At 54.3% G+C, this 17,125-nt stretch overlaps 1 protein-coding gene across 3 annotated transcripts in view; it reads right to left on the bottom strand.

Moving 5' to 3' along the window:
• The window catches only part of SMAD3 (SMAD family member 3), a 119,932-nt gene that overhangs the window by 18,027 nt on the left and 84,780 nt on the right, over positions 1-17,125 (bottom strand). For all 3 annotated transcript variants that reach the window (XR_004525216.2, XM_033851868.2, XM_033851869.2), the window contains exons 2-5: positions 9,760-9,953; positions 8,933-9,064; positions 7,559-7,633; positions 3,941-3,991 (exon numbers count right to left, since the gene is read on the bottom strand). Coding sequence is in view for 2 of the 3 variants with exons in the window: in XM_033851868.2 (XP_033707759.1) it covers positions 3,941-3,991; positions 7,559-7,633; positions 8,933-9,064; positions 9,760-9,953 (452 nt within the window). In the remaining variant the exon portion in view is untranslated. The remainder of the gene's footprint in view (positions 1-3,940; positions 3,992-7,558; positions 7,634-8,932; positions 9,065-9,759; positions 9,954-17,125) is intronic.

Genomic DNA, 17,125 nt, shown 5'->3' with positions numbered 1-17,125 from the left:
CACTGAATCCATCCACTCCCAGGACTTCAGCCGAACCTTCATCAGTGTTTCCAAAGTGAGATCTATGGGAGGGTCAATGGGATCGTAAGAGAAAAGTGTTCCAGCAGCGGTTGGACCCGTGGGAGAAACGCTGGACCAAACAGGCCTCCTTTCTGCAGGACTCTCAGAGGCTTTACGCTGCGGGTGCCCTGGGGGCCCCAAGAGGGAGCACAGTATAGGCTTTCCAAACTCATTTGATGACAAAATCATGTCTCTGACTCCACTCTGGGCAAGGCTGTCAAACATGCTAATAGCTTCCAAAGCTGCACCTCCTGCCGCAGCCTCTCTCCTGACCGTCCTGCCGCTTCCTGGACACAGGCAAGCAGCGGCATCTCCCTGTCACCCTTCGCCCCAAACGCCGCCCCATCTCCTGGGGCTCTGCCTCAGTTAAACTGAAGCGTCATCGTTTTCCCAGTTAAAGCTGATCAATGAATGCCAATGATTCATGACACTCGTAAACGCCCTCTCCTCTCCCGCTGCCATTTCTCTAAAGCATTCATCTCAGCCTCCTTCAGCGCTACAGCTTCCTAAGTGGGTATTTTGCGGGGGGGGGGGGGTAGCCCCAGTAATTTCCCCTAGATTTGAAATTCCACACAGTGGCCAGATTAATCATTATGAAGCTGCCGTCAGATAACCACCAACCCCCAACTCAGAACCCACCATCTCGCCTCATCCTATAGGCAAGACGGGGCTACGTAAGGGCGGCCCTCAGGGCTCTCTTCTCAGCCCGCCAACCCCGAGCCTCATCTTCTCCACTGAGCCTCCCAACAAGCCAGTCAGCCACACCGCCAGCTGCCCTCCGAGCTCACCCCACCCTGTCACGCCACTGCTTCCATCGGCAGCGTCCTTCCCTCCTTCTCTGCCTCACCGCGTCCCACCTGTCCTTCAAGGCCCAGCTCATACAGGTCATCACAACTCCAAGGTCCCCCCACCCTACTTGGCGCTGTCCTGCTGGGCACATACAGTTCCTCCCTCCTGTGTGCTGCTCCCTTGGCACCGGGCACAGTGCATCACCGGTGGACAGACACCTCCAGCCACTCCACCAGACTGTGAACGCCTAAACGTCCTCCCTGGCTCTGGACCACCAGCATCAGTACCTACTAGGAACTCAGCGAATGGTGACTGAATGAGTTAATACATAGGAGACACTGGCCACCCTGGATGATGTCCCCGCTGGAATGCCACGGTTTGCTCCTTTGAACCCTCAGGGTACTTCATCTGCACCCACCTCTTCCTTTAATTAATTAATTTATTTATTATAGTTGCAGCACACGGGCTCTTTCATTGCGGCACATGGGCTCTTCGTTGCAGCTTCTCGCTAGTTGTAGCACATGAGCTCAGTAGTTGCGGCGCGAGGGATTAGTTGCCCCGCAGCACGTGGGATCTCAGTTCCCCGACCCGGGATCGAAACCACATCCCCTGCACTGGAAGGCGGACTTAACCACTGGACCCCCAGGGAAGTCCCCCCTCTTGTTTTATATAAAAAGTATTTATCGTCCTGCCTTATTTATCCCAACAAGGCCAAAAGCACCTTCGTGTCAGGGTCTGTGACGCCTCTTTGAATTCCCCCACTTGGACTGGCATACAGTGACCAAGCAGGAAGTGCCCAGAGAATGACTGAGTGAGGAAGAGACAGGTAAGCAGGGAGGGCTCCCAGCCAGGGACAACATGGGACACCAGGGCCCTCACACCTGACATGGGTTCCCAACTGTACGTCAGTAGGTGTCTCCTTGAGCCTAGTTCTTCTGAGTGAAAAGGGGGAGAGCTAGTCTAAGGGACCGAGCAAAGGCAGGGTCCTGCTGCACATGGGGGCACAAGTTCTGGATCCCCATGGCCTGAGTTCAAAGCCAGCTTCTCCACTGTCTAGCTGCGTGAAGGGGACAAGTTCATTAACCAGTCCGTTCCTTGGTTTCCTATTCCATAAAATGAAAAATCACAGCACCACCCCCTTAGATAGTTGTTACAAAGATTCCGTTAACAGGCATGAGCCACTCTGCACAACACTCAGTGAACAGCAAGTTCTCGAGAAACGTTTGCCATCTTCATCCATCCTTTCATCCCCTTGCAGCTACGATGCCAGAGGCTGTGAGATGGTAGGGGCCCTACCAACAGTACTGAACGGGTGAAGGCGGGGGTTCGAGGGCTTGGCAAGCAGAGAGGAAGCCGGGCCTGTCAGCGCCCGTTGTCTCGCCGTGAGTCCTACCGGGGCTTGTTGGCTGACTTGTCCCCCACATTCACATCTTCCCAGCCGAGTGGCACCCCCTTCTCTGCCCACCAGGCTTGGAGGCTGTCCCTTCCTTTGGAAGAAACGGCCTAAGAATTCCTGACCCTCAGACGAGAGGCAAGGGAGAACTGTGCCAGCAGGGCACTCTGCCTCGGGGCCAAGTTCAAGAACATGCTGTCATCCTGGTCCACGCAATCTCGAGGGGAATTCACAGCGAGTACCCGCCCAGGACAACCTGCAGCCTGAACCACCAAGTCAGGCAGTGGGGCTGCCAAGGCAAGCACCAGTTCTGATGTCTGTCGACTTCAGGGCGCCCATGGCCATGGTGGGGTAAGAGGGCTCCGCCTCCAGAGCTGAAAGCCCAGAGTCAAGTTCACACTCATGGCCTTTAAGTTCTCAAGGGTTAACACAGCTTCCAGCCTTCAGAGTTTGTGTTTAAAAACTCCATCAGTCCTTTCCCATCGGGAATGTGACCTTCCCGCTGTAAAGCCCAACACTCACAGTGGTATTATTTTACAAAGATGATAAAACAGATCCCCCAAAGTTACAGTTCACACTGCCCACTTGTCAGCCTGTATCAAAAGGTTTTCAAGCAGCTCCCCACGTTCCAAATGAGGACTTTCTTCATCTGATGCTATCAGTCAAGGACTGGGAACAACTGGGAACAAAAGCCAGGCCAATCCACTCTGATTCACCAAGCTTGGATATTAACTCCTTCTTTTCCTGAGCCACAAATCAAACCCCAGCAATACAGGCTGGAAAAGAATCAAACTCACATTTTTCTAAAGCTACCAGACCAACACAGAAAAAAAAACTCCCCTCAATAAAAACTGAACAAATATTTAATTTGTTCTGAGCCCTCCGGCAGGCCCCACGCTGAAGCCAAAGGATGCTCCTGGATTAGAAAAGTGAATCTCAGAAAAATGACCCAGAAATCAAACATCTAAGGGAAGGTTGTGGAAATGATGGCCCAGCTGCTCCAAAACATCATGAGATAATGCAAGATGATCGACGAGTCATCTAAGTACGGAAATGTGTTTACAAAATAACAATGAGAAGACAGAAGGAAAAGATGGATATGAACTAGCATCTCAAAGGCAAAGCGCAAATATATGTGCCTGACCCACAAACATCAGAGGGACCGAGATGAAACAAAAATATTTGTGTTAGGGCAGGGGGATTATGGGTAACTTGGCTTTTTTTTCCCCCCAAATTCCTTATATGGTACTGTTTTAAATAAAAATGACATCATTGTCAGATGAGGTGCTCAGATAAAATCCAAGTAAGTGTATCTGAAACAAGTCCCCGAAAGCCGGGGGCCGCGGTTTGCACCGCTGCCTGTGGCTTTGCGTCAAACCACACACGGATGCTCACTGACCGGAGACCCTCGTGTCTCTTAAGCACAAGGTTCGGGGCTTTTTCATTCACTCGTGTCTAACCGCCTCCCTGGGGAAATACCAACCTGGCACACGGCTGCCTTCCCTGCCACCACTGTTCTCAGGTTTCCCGTTCTGTGGGTGACCCCAGAAACAATGTAACCAGAAACCTGATGGGCTGCACTGGGCGGATGGTGGGGGTCGGAGCAGGGGAGCCTCAACTTCAGGGCCCCCTCCACACACGGGCCACCAGGCAGGGCTACAGCTAGAGGGGGATTGAGTCATCCAAAGAGCTACTTACCCAAGTTATTGTGTGCTGGGGACATCGGATTCGGGGATAGGTTTGGAGAACCTAGGAGGTGAGACACAGCTGTGAGACTTCGGAAAAGACTGTTGGCCTGGGGAGCCAGAGGACAGAACGTTTGCATCAAGGTGGGGCAGGAAGAAAACCTTGGACTGAGCCTCCGCGGTCCAGGAGAAGACCAAACCCCACATCCTCGCCAGTGCTTCCCCTTCCCCGGGCCCCAGCTTCCTCATCTGTGGAACCAACGGATGAGAGGATGACCTTGGAGTCTCTCCCACAACTCGATGGTTTGATGCTTCTCACCAAGCCCCCGGGCACAGGGCTGCTGCATTCCCAGCCTGGCTGCACAGACCTCACACTGACCCTCCCTGTTAACTGAGCCCCCAGAGGGACAGAAGGAGCAGGGAAGCCCCTCTCCACAGCTGCTCCAGACCCCGGGTAGCAAAGGTAAGGCTTGCAGCTGCCCAGACCTCACCAGTCTTGTTCACACGGCTCAGGACCTGCAAATACCAACGCAGCCTTCTCCCCAGATTTCAGGAAACTCACTGAGCTGCCTCGGACACCCCACAACTCAGCAACCAGCCTGACGTGATGCCACACATGGGAAAAAGTCCTAACGACCCAATTCTTTCTACTCTAATATCGTTCCTCTACCTGTTTTTTCCCCCGAAAAAAGAAAAAAACCCACAGGGAGTCAGCCTTCCGAAAACCAAGTGACTGCTCTTCCGGAAAGCAACACTGGGCTGGCCCCTCCTTTGTCCCTGCACCCATGGGGCTCCAGCTCTGGAGAGCTGCTTATTGGCTGACAGCCCTGTGATTTCAGCCCCGGCTCCACCCCCTGAAGTCTACAGTCCGCGCACAGCTGGGCCTTAAGCTTACGCTGCCTTGAGCTGTTAACGGGGGTCTGCACCTGCTCTTAACTCAGCTGTAACCTTCTTGAGGACCCGGGAGGAACCATGGGTTTCTTTTTCACCCCTAGCACCCAATCTTCGGAGGGATGTGGAAGAGTCACAGAAAGAGCGGAGCTTCCGAATGTGCCACGGGGTCTGGACGTGGTACCACTTATCAGCCATGGGACTTCGGCAAAGTGGTTCGACCTCTCTGAGCCTTGATTTTTTTCCCCTCAGGTATAAAGCGGGGAGAATCCCACCTATCGTGTGATTTGTGGAAAGGCAGTGGGATCGTGCCTATGAAAATGCCTATACCATAGCTGGTACACAGTATGTGCTCAGTAAATGTTGGTCTTCTGATTTGTGCTGGCCCGAATGACGGAGACCCAGGAAGGCAGGGGGACCTTCTCACTGGTCTCAACAGACCTGTGTGCACGTCCAGGGAGAAGCAGGGCTGGACAAGGTGATCCTCGGGCCCCACATGAGGCGCTACCACATCTCAACTGTCAGGGAGGCCAAGTCCATGAGCAACTGGACTGGTTTGAGAGAAGAGCAGAGAATAAATAGGAGACCCCACCCACGGGCTGGCTGGGGTCCACAAAGCCCAGGCACACATTCAATAAATCAGTAATGTTCACAACAGGTACACCAAGGGAGGAGAGGAGGGAGGGAGAGACAGAGAAGGTGGAGCAGAAAGGGAGGAGAGGAAGGGGAAGGAACAAGAGCTGAGAGGGTGAAAATGTGGCTGCTCGTCCCATAGAAGACCCTCTCCTTTGGTCTGTTCACTGTTTTTTTTTTGCAGTACGCGGGCCTCTCACTGTTGTGGCCTCTCCCGCCGCGGAGCATAGGCTCCGGACGCGCAGGCTCAGTGGCCATGGCTCACGGGCCCAGCCGCTCCGCGGCATGTGGGATCTTCCCGGACCGGGGCACGAACCCGCGTCCCCTGCATCGGCAGGCGGACTCTCAACCACTGCGCCACCAGGGAAGCCCAGTCTGTTCACTTTTATAACAGTGAAGGCAGCCCTCGCGTTACTGCATTTTCCTTTACTGTGCTCTGCAGATGCTGCATCTTTTACATAATGAAGGTTTGTGGCAACCCTGCGTCGAGCAAGTGTTATCAGCACGGTGCTCACTTCGCACCTCTGTCCCATTGGGATAATTCTCACAATATTTCTAACTTTTTCACCACTATTATGTTGGTAATGGTGATCTGCGATCCATGATCTTTGATGTTACTATTGCAAAAACGATTATGACTCGTTGAAGGCTCAGATGATGGTTAACATTTTTTAGCGATCAAGTATTTCTTAAGTAAGGTGTGTATACTGCTTTTTTAGACATAATGCTATTACACACTTAATAGACTATAGTGTAAACATAACTTTTACATGTACTGGGAAACGAAAAATTTGTGTGACTTGCTTTAAAGTGGTTGTCTGGAAGTGAACCCACAGTATCTCGGAGGTTTGCCTGTAATCATTCCACACACGTGAAGAGCAACCAGGAGGGAAGGGGGAAAGGAGAGGGAGAAGCAATACAGCATCTGCAGAAATGCTGCTTAGCTGGCTTGCTTCCCATGCCAGCGTTTCATAGCTGTACCCTTACAGCGGTCACTTGGCATTGAATACAGAAAGGTCTTCGAGATGCATTCCGGCTGGGTCCACACTGTCAGCCACCTACCAGGGGTGTGTCGGGGTATGTGTGCTAAACCCCAAGGGCCATGATGCCCAGGCTACACATCAAGTGACCACGTTTACAGTAAACATGCAAGTCTCCCGCATCCTTCTTTGGGGAATTACGCTCTCTTCTGGGCTGCGTGCAGGGCAGGTGGCCCCACGGTGTCAGGCGGCTCTGTGTGTACAAGGCATGCCCGCCGTCAGGAGGAGGGAACATCTGCTCGGCCCCCTCCTCCTCACCCAACCACACGCAACACAGTGCACATGCGATGTGGCAGCTGGGGTTCAATTCAAGAAACTGCTGGTCTGGAGCCAATTTGGTCCCTTAACAAATGAGGCGGGAACATCTGGAGATGTGGCTGGAGATGACTGGGCTGGGTCCCTCACGGCAGGAACACACAGATCACATTTGGTCATCACATAAAAATCGATGCTTTGGGGCCTCGACTGCCACTAGCAAAGACCCTGCCTCTGTTTTGGCTCTCCTGAGCTGTTTCAGGTGATGGAGCCCACCCTCCATCCTACTGCCAGCAGCATCTCATCTGCTTAAAGGCTGTGGGGGCTCCTCCTCAGCCCCCGGCCACACTCGAAGCCTTGAGTGCGGGGCCCTCCTGTCTCTGGAGGAGCACACTCCAGCCATCCCAGAACTCACCAGCTCTCCTGCCCACGCCCCCGACTCTGCCTGGTACACCCCCTACCTGCCCTGATGGCCTGGCCAAACCTACACGTCTCCGACACTCCACTCGAGAGAAGCCTACACTGCAAGGTGATGCTCGGCACCCGCAACACCCCGTCCCCAGGCTGGGTCATGTGGCCCCGCTCTGTGCCCTGATGCCACACGGCCTTCTCCAGCAGGGCACATAGGAGACAGCACGGTGACTGCGGGCTGCCTTGTCGGTCTCCCCCACGAACTGCGAGCGGCTTCGCTCCTCCTCTGTCCCAGACCCGAGCCCAGTGATTGCTCTGTACATACTGGATGGAGGGACAGAGGGAGGCATGGGGGAGGGCGGGCACTCAGGCTTAGGAGCAGAGCCCCACGAGACTCTGACCTGCGTCCATGCTGTGGTTCATCTGGTGGTCACTGGTCTCTCCATCTTCACTCAAGTAGCCTGGGGGCGGGGTTTCTGGGAATTGAAAGGAAGGTGGTTCATTAAATGGCCTCTCTGGTTTGCCTCTTCAGATGCCCTTTGCAAACTCACGCATTCACACCATTATGCCAGGGGGAGGGCGCCGAGGAGCTCTGGGCCTCGAATCTCTGGCTCCCACCTTCCTCATGCCCTTCTTCCTTCCTGCTCCCCACCTGGATCGTGACCACCTTTGTTCACACCACCCCTGACTCCCAAGTCTGAAATGCCTATTCCTACAGCCTCTGCCGGGCTAAACTTCTCCCCATCCCTCAAGGTTAGGTTTAAGCTCCGCCTCCCTCTCAGGGAGGCAGTGGACTCACCCCTGCCTCACTCATCTCTGTCCTCTGAAGGGCAACAGCCTCAAAGCGCCCTTTAGCTTTACTATCTACCCGTGTGCAGATCCACGGTTATCTGCTGTCTCTTGAGAGGATGTCTTAGCTCCCGAAGTGGGACGCAAGTTCCGTGACAGCAGAGATTGCGATTTATTTCTCTGAATGACCCCCAGACCCCGACTCAGCTCTCTGCATTGCTGGATGAACAGAGTGGGCAACCTACCCCTAGGGACCCGCACCACCTGTGAAGGATCTGTAAGCCTGGATTTGTAAAGCGGGTCCCTCCTTAACGCTCTGACCCACGCGCAAAGGCCCGCGGTCAACCTCAGCACGGTGAGCTCACTCGGGGTGAAAGGCGCGTCCAAACTAGCCAGCTCTGAAAGCAAGGCGGCACATCGCTGCCCGGCCACCTGCGCTGGGACTGGCTAAGCTCCGCCAAGCAGTTTTCCTGGACGCCCAGAGTGCTGGTGATTCACACATTATTTGCATGTAAATGAGGGGCTTCTAAAAACATTTGCACTCTGCCGGCACAGCCCACTTCTCCCAGTGGAATAAAACCTCCCACCCAGCTTGTAACCCTCCCCGGGCTTACTTACAGGGCCAGTTCTCCGCACACTGCCCGGCCCTCGGCCCTCTGCTCGCCCGCTGCCTCTGCAGCCCCCAGACTGTCGGGGATCCTGCCTGAACTCCAGCCCCGGCCGCGAGGGCGGTGAGAGAAACACAGCGTTGCTATTTCCGCTTCCAAAATAAATGACTGCACTGAGGCCCGGCGGGAGGGTCACGCCGCCGCTCCTCCGTGCCAAGAAAAGCATCATTAGCGAGTGGGGAGCCAAGGCCACGGGTCCTCTCCCCACAGGGATGCAGTTCTGAGTCAGGGGCCTCGGCCCAGCGTGTGCAGAGACCGGGTGACGGGCCTATCTGGCCCCCGCCCCCTGGGCCGGCCTCACTGCCCACGTGTGCATACCTGGAATATTGCTCTGGGGCTCGATGCCGGCGGGGAAGTTAGTGTTTTCGGGGATGGAATGGCTGTAGTCGTCCAGCGGGGGGAACTCGGCCGGGATCTCTGTGTGGCGTGGCACCAACACAGGAGGTAGAACTGTCCAGAGGAAACAGAGCAGAGGTGGATCAGTGTCGACGCCAGGCTGGCACCAAAGCCCCTGCACCCCCAAATGCACCCTTCCTCAGGCCCTTCCTCACAAAGAGGACAGGGAGAGAGGGGAAAGAGGGAGGGAGAAGGGGGAGTGGGGTATAGAAAGGGGGTAGAGGGAAGGGGAGACAGGGAAAGGGGGAGAGGGAGAGGGGGAAGGGGAGAGGGAAGGGGAGAGGGGAAAGGGGAGTGGGAGGGGAGAGGGAGGGGGAGAGGGGGAAGGGGAGAGGGAGGGGAGGGGGGAGAGGGGGAAGGGGAGAGGGAGGGGAGAGAGGGGAAAGGGGAGAGGAAGGGGAGAGGGAGGGGGAAAGGGGAGAGGGAGGGGGAAAGGGGGAGAGGGAGGGGAAAGGGGGAGAGGGAGGGGAGAGGGGGAGAGGGAGGGGAGAGGGAGGGGAGAGAGGGAAAGGGGAGAGAGAGAGAAGGGAAAGGGGAAGAGGGAGGGGAGGGGAGGGGGAGAGGGGGAGAGGGAGGGTAAAGGGGGAGAGGGAGGGGAGAGGGAGAGAGGGGAAAGGGGGAGAGGGCGGGGAGAGGGAGGGGGAAGAAGGGGAGGTGGAAGGAGGGAGGGAGGGAGGGGGAAGTGGGGAGGGAAAGAGGGGGAGGACAATGCCATGTAGGTAGCTGCAGACCCTACAGAGGCGGCGTACCTGGGGTCTCCACCCTCTGATAGTGGTAGGGATTCACGCAGACCTCGTCCTTCTTCATGTTGAAGGCGAACTCACACAGCTCCATGGCCCGCAGCTCATGGTGGCTATGTAGGTCGGGCCATCGCCACAGACGGCAGTAGATGACATGGGGGAGCCCCTTCCGGTGGGACACCTGCAGCCGGCCATCCAGGGACCTGCCGGGAACGGGAGGGGCAGAAGCAGACAGTGAAGTGGGTCTGGCTCGCCTCCCAAGTCTGGCCTGCCGAGCTCCATGAGAGCTCGCTGGCAGAGACTCAGGAAGCTCCCCTCCGCTGGTCTGTCTCACACGCAGAGGGCCAGGAGATCAGAGAAGCTCTGTGTGTGCTGGAAGGGGTCCAGGAGAAGAACACAGAGGCCCACCCAGCAAGGCCGAGGGCTCCCAGGCTGGCAGAGCTGACCTCGGACGCGCCCCACGAGGGGAACGACAGCGAATCATGCTCTGGAACGGTCGGGGCCAGGTGGAGGTGTGCAGAGGGGACAGGGCTGAACTAGGAGACGCGAGTCCTTCAGGAGCCGATGTGAGGGCCACAGTGATGCTGAGGAGGAGGGTGACGGCACACAGCACCCCCCCATCGCTTTCCACACTCACCCAGTTCCTCTCCCACACATGAGAAACCAGAAAAAAAAACCCGACCCTCTTTTTTTCAGTTGGTGTTTGTGATAAGGCAGGGCGGGAGAGAAGGCAACGAAGGGGAATTTTAACTGGTCAGAGGCTACGCGGCAGACCTCTCGGGAGTCCCTCTCAGCGTGAGGGCTGCTGGCAGGCTGCCCCAGGTGTCCCAGTTCAGAGCTAAGGCCTAAGCGGTCGTGCGTGAGCAGAGCAGGAACCGAGCCTGTGACTTGGTTCTGCCACGGTCCCCGGCCTGGCTGGGCCGAACCCACCCCCAACGGCAGTGTCCTGTCCCTGTGCAAACCGCGTCTTCCGTGGTGACCTAGCCTCTGAGCAGCTGACCTGGCGCCGCGCCCCCCACCCCAGGCCAGAGTGTGGTCCCTGGTGGACCAGCAGCACGGGTCCACGGAAGCTCGTGAAAAAGGCAAAATCTCAGAGGCTACCCCAACCCACTGTATCAGATTCTTCCTCTTTCTAAAATCCCCAGGTCATCTGCAGGACAAGAAAGTTGGAGCAGCGCCACAGGCCATGACGGCTGGGAGCTTGTGTGGCAGAGCGCCATCAGACAAGAGTAAGGTCGGAGGCAGGAGGCATCTGGGGGGGGGGGTGAGAGGCTTCAAGCAACGTCAGGTATTAGACAGGTGAGGAGCTTCCATTCACACAGAGTCCTTTATCTAACAAGTCTTTAATGACCTCCTACTCTGTGTGGCACTAGGGTTACAGTGGTGAGGGAAAGGGAGTAAAAGAGACCACAGAGCGGTCCCTGCTTCCACAGAACTTCCGTGGGCAAGACCGACATTAATCACATGATCAGGACAGCTACAATGACAAACTAAGTGCAGGGAACCACAAGTGCATATGACCCTGGGGACCCTGCTGCACTGAAGGGCGGGACAGGGCATCTCTGAGGAGGTGGTGGTTGACCAGGAAGTCTGAAGGATAAGTAAGAACTAAGTAGTCAAAGGGGTACGGGAGGAGGGCACTCCAAGTAGAGAGAAGAGCATGTGCAAAGGCCCTGGGAAGGTGGAAAACACGGTGAGGAGGAATACCAGAATGAAGGCCAGAGTGACCGGAGAGGAGGGAGGCTGGGGGAGCAGACAGGGGTGCTCCTGCAGGGTCTCAGATGCCATGGTGAGAGGTTCTGCCTGTTTTCTAAAAGCCACAGGAAGCCTCTGAGATGTGTAAGTGGGCTGAGAGTGTGTTTGAGTGTGCGCACGCGAGACACAGGCCCCGTGATAATCCTGGCTGCAGGGACAAGCAGACTTGGGGTAGTGGGGAGTCAGAGTGGGTGAGGTGGATGCTCATCAATAAGGAGGCACCCTTCGTGCCCCGGTCCGGGAAGATCCCACGTGCCGCGGAGCGGCTGGGCCCGTGAGCCGTGGGCGCTGAGCCTGCGCGTCCGGAGCCTGTGCTCCGCAACAGGAGAGGCCACAACAGTGAGAGGCCTGCATACCGCAAAAACAAATAAGGAGGCACCCAGAGGCAGTACTGCTCTTTCTTCAAGACGGCCCGTCCTAGGACCCCACTGGCCAGCGGGCAGGACTCTTCTAATAGCTGCGCGGGCCTGCTGGAGGGGCATCTGAAACTCTCCCTCCCTGCCCCCATACAACTAAGGGCCCCCATTTTCCTGAATATATGGAATTTATGGACACTCCGCGAGGGAGGGGCTTGCCAGATGCAACCAGAATCACCAACCAGAGAGAGAGAAACAGGAATCCAATCAAACTCTCCAAGGCACTGGCCTGGGCAGGGGGGAGGACAGACAGAGGTCAGAACAGGACTTGGGCACAGGGACTGACAGGGATCTGCTGACTCAGGGCAGCTCAAAGGATGTAATCACCTCCCTCCTGTGGGGCCCCAGACCAAGGCACCCCGACAGCCCAGAAACAGTAATTAGGAGGCAGAACGAGAGAAGACAGCCTGGGACTCGCCCCTGAGATACAGAAGGCAGATGGCCAGATGTGGACTCATGAGAACTGGGGTCAAGGGGAGGTTCTCCTCTTCTGGCTGTGAGACCCTGGGCAAGTCCTGAAGTCTCCAGGACCCTCAGTTACCTCATCTGTAAAATGGAACATTCTCCCCCCACTGCTGCCCCTGACCTCACGCAGCTCAGTATCCACTCAAAAGTGCTTCGTGAAGCACCCACAGGACCGTTATTCTTCCCCATCACGATGGCCACTCCGCAAACCCGGCCCCGGAGAAGTGAGGCGAGCTGTGGGGCTGAGAACGAGAGAAAGGGAGAGTGGGAGGTGATGTGTGGGGACAGAGAGGGACTCAGCTCTTCCCATTTTCTTGCAAAGCCACCGTGTGCCCATAGATAGGGAAGTGGGCACATCTGCTCTTCAGTGTTGGACAAAAGCCCCAACAAAGAGCCAGCTGGACATCTGGAGTGGCCTCTGCAGGGGGAGGCCGTGGAGAGAGGCTCAGACCAGCAGCGAGGAAAGAGTGGGCTGTGGAGGGAGCCCCCAACCCCTACCTGGTTGATGGAAGGGTTAGCCCTCTTGCTTTAAAAGAAAAAAAACGCAGCGCTATTCACAATAGCGAGGACCTGGAAGCAACCTAAATGTCCCCTGACGGAGGAATGGATAAAGAAGATGCGGAACGTATGTATGATGGAATACTACTCAGCCATAAAGAGAATGAAATAATGCCATTTGCAGCAACACAGATGGACCTAGAGATGGTCATACAGAGTGAAGTCAGACAGAAAGAAAAATATCACATGATATCACTTATATGTGGAATCTAAAAAAAAATGGTACAAATGAACCTATTTACAAAACAGAAATAGAATCACAGATGTAAAAAAAATAGTAACACAGAGCAGGAGGAGGGGTGATGGTGGACAACGCAAGAGAAGGGTCCCTGCTTCCACGGGGCAGACGGCCTGAGAGAGGGCGCGAAAGGCCAAGTTCCCATCAGCCCTGCACTGGGCCTGCGCCTCAGGCAGGGCAGGTGCGGGGACAGGACGCCCTGGGCACTCCTGACGTGGAGCGACGCTCACACGCCGCCCTAACATCCTAACCCCCAGGACTGGGACAGCCGAGCCAGAGACCCAGAGTGACCCAGGGCCTGCAAGGGGGAAAAGGGTGTGGAGTGGGCAGAAATGGGACACCTCGGGGCACACGGGGCTCAGACACGTAATGTGACGGAGGCCAAGGTCTGGGCGTGATGTGGCCCTTATGGGCTTTGGGAGTTGAGGGATGGGAAGGAGAATCAAGGATGTGGTGAAGGAGCGCAGAAGGCTCATCACAACTGTAGGCAGAGACTGCAGTGTCCTGATTCCTCATCCAGTCCTTTCTGCGTTACATGGGCTGTTTCCTCTCAGGGCCTGAAGAGCCTGGCTGTCTACCTGAAGAAGTACGGCAGAGAGCGCTCCAGGCCCAGAGGAAGGAGCAGGGAGAAGGGGTGGGGGGAGTAAAAAGGAGGGGGTGGCAGGGAGGAGGGAGAGGGGACACAGGACGGGATGATGGGAGGGAGGTGGAGGGAAGATGGAGGCAAGTGATGGATAGTGGGAGGGAGATGGACAGGAGGAGGGGGAGGGGAGGAGGGGGAAGAGAAAGGGGGAGGGGACAAGGAGAGGGAGGGAGGAGGAAGGGAGGGGGAGGAGGAGGGAGAAAGGGTGGGAGAGAGGGGCGGGAGAGGCTAAGGAAGTCCTTCGGTCAAATACAACAAACTGAATGGATGCATTTATCCCTGTCCTGCCCAAGACAATGGGTAGGAGAGGAGAGCAGACAATGGGCAGAGAGTGGAAAGCAGATGGCCGAACGGGAACAGACTTAGCAGAGTGAACCTGGGAAAGAGTCTGGACTTGGAGGTACCACACACTTGTCAAGACTTGGCTGGGAACAGGAGGATGGGTTGACTGTCTACAGAAGAGGCAGGCAGATCCCAGCTCCTTCCCCCCGGGCCTCCCCAACGCTGCCAGAGACAGGTCTGCTCTCTGCCGAAAATGAATGGAAGAGCGGAGCTCCAGACAGGGCCACCAGGGCACGGCTGCGGGTGAAGGTCAGACAGGGGCTAGGAAACAGGATTTCATGAACGGAGCGCTCAGCTCCCTTGCTTACCCCATCCCTGCCTGTGGAGGAATTAAACAGCTCAGTCCACAAGAAAAGACCTGAAATACTGACATTTGGGGATTCCCCAACTAAACGGCCCTGTTTCTGCCAGTTCTCCCTACGGGGAAGCCCACCTGCCAACAGGCCCCTCCCACCACCATACACAGAACAGGCAATCGGCTTTTTACTGCCACGCTCTCAAATGTGAACGCAAGGCCAGAATCCCCAGCCATTTAAAGAAAGCCTCTAACAGGAGGCGCAGAGATAGAAATAAGTGGGGGAGAAAAAAAAGAAGTCTGAGACAATGCAGGGAGCAGAAGAAAACTTCCAAATAAAATAAAACAAAAACTACTCTCGGGGAGATGAGCTATTGCAATCCTAAAACAGGAACATTTACAGACTACTGAAAAGCACTCCTGGAAATAAAAAATAAGAATGTAAATTAAAAATTCAAGAGAGACTTGAGTTTTTCAAGGACTTCTTGAGTTTTTAAACTACATACATGAATCATTTTGATAGTATAACTTAAATTTTTTTAAATTAAGGAAGGTACAGATCAATGGAAGCTCAGAGAGTCCAGAAATAGTCACATGTACATGGACAACTGATTTGCGACACAGGCCCAAAGACAATTTTGTACAGAAAGGTCTTTTCAACAAATGGTGGCAGAACAACTGGATGGCCACATGCAAGGAAAATGAAATCCAATCTGTACCTTGCACCCTATACAAAAATTAACTCAAGTGGGTCATAATAAAAAGCCTAAAACTATACGACTTCTAATAGAAAACATGGGCGAGAATCTCTGTGACCTTGGGATGGGCAAAGATACCACATCAGAAACACATTCCATTTTTTTTTTAAAGTTGATAAACTGGACTTCATCAAAGCTTAAGCTTCTGGTCTTTGAAAGACACTGTTAAGAGAATAAAAAAGACAAACCACAAATTGGGAGACAATATTTGCAAAAAGCGTGTATCTGGTAAAAGACCTATTTCCAGAATATAAAGAACTCTGAAAACTCACTATTAAGAAAACAAACCACCCATTAAAAAACAAAACAGGTAAATGATCTGAACAGACGCTACACAAAAAGATAAAAAAGATTGCAAAACAAGTGCATGAAAAGGTGCTCAACATCACTAGTCCCTAGAGAAGTGCAAACTAAAACGACAACGAGATGCCACTCCATCATCACTAGAATGGCTGCTACGTAAAAGACTGTGCCACACGCAAGGATGTGGAGCAACGGAAACTTCGTACGCTGCTGGCGGGGATGTAAAATGCCACAACTACTACTTCGGAAAACAGTTTGGAAGTTTCTTAAAATTTCAAAACAGAAACCCACCATAGGATCCACTCAGCCCACCCCTAAGTGCTTACCCGAGAGCAGTGAAGGCATCTGTCCACACAAAGACATGTGCGTGAACGTTCGTCCCAGCTGTATTTATAATGGCCCCAAACTGGAGATGACCCAGTGTTTCCCAACAAGTGAATGAATAAACTGTGAAACAGCCATACAAAGACTACCACTCGGCGACAAAAAAGGATGAACTATGGATACAAACAACACGGATGAATCAAAAAATAATCATTCTGAGCGAAGAAAGCCAGACACGGTCCCGTTTTCGTAACATTATACAGAGTAATTTAAAGTAAAGGAACAATGCAAACTTACATTTGCATGACGGCGAGCAGGTCAGCGGCTGCCTAGGGATGGGGTGATGGGGGCGGGCATGGGAGAGGGCGCTTATCAAGGAGTAAAGGCTACGTCTGCCACCTTGATTGTAGTGGTGGTTTCACAGGTGTATACGTATGTCAAAAGTTATCAAGTTGTACACTTTAAATATGTGCAGTTTGTTGTAGGTCAACTACACCACATTTCCAAAAAAAAAAAAAAAGGCAAGGGCTTTGGACTGGATTAACATGGATTCAAATACTGAGTCTGGTCAATAACTATGTAAACTTGATCATATTGCTTATAATGTCTTGGTCTTAATTATCTTTCATCTGAAGTAAGTCCCTTCGCTAGACTGTTGGGAGGACTAAACGACATTCTAGGGAAAGCCTTTGGCATATCGTTAGGACACGATAAATGGCACTAATCCATTGTCATTATTGTTGTATAACTACCACTACTCCTATTACTATGACAGCGCCTGGTAAAGAAGGTTCCCAGTAGGAGGTCCAAAACACCAGACCCCTTCCCCTGCCTTGGCCATCCGTGTGCACAGCCCAGGGGGCCACAGTGAGGCCTCGGGAGGCCTGATGCTTCTAGTTTTCACAAGGCTTCCGGGCTCCTTATCTCAGAGCAGCCTCACCACGATGCAGTCAGGTCGTAAGTCAAGTCTTGTAACAGTCCCGCCTCACTATGCACCCGCTGCATCTGAGAGGCAAGGCTCGCCTCCTAGGATCACACAGCCGTCTGCACCCAGGCTGCAGCTACAGGGCAGCTCTCCTGGCTGCCAGGCTGGGCCCGACGGTGGGGAGACAGGCACGCTCTCCAGCTCGCGAGCACATGACCACCAGGCTGGCCCGGCAGCACCCTCCAGGAGTCATCTGGTCCAGGCCCCTGCTTCCGGGCCCTACAATTCCCAAACTCACGACAAGGAGGGCATCTCATGCACGTCCTTTTATGCATCGGCGGCCACTCCTTTTG

The sequence above is a fragment of the Tursiops truncatus genome, chromosome 2, assembly GCF_011762595.2.
Source record: "Tursiops truncatus isolate mTurTru1 chromosome 2, mTurTru1.mat.Y, whole genome shotgun sequence".
Lineage (NCBI taxonomy): Eukaryota > Metazoa > Chordata > Mammalia > Artiodactyla > Delphinidae > Tursiops > Tursiops truncatus.
Note: the sequence above shows the minus strand (reverse complement) of the source record. Positions and strands in the feature narration are given on the sequence as shown.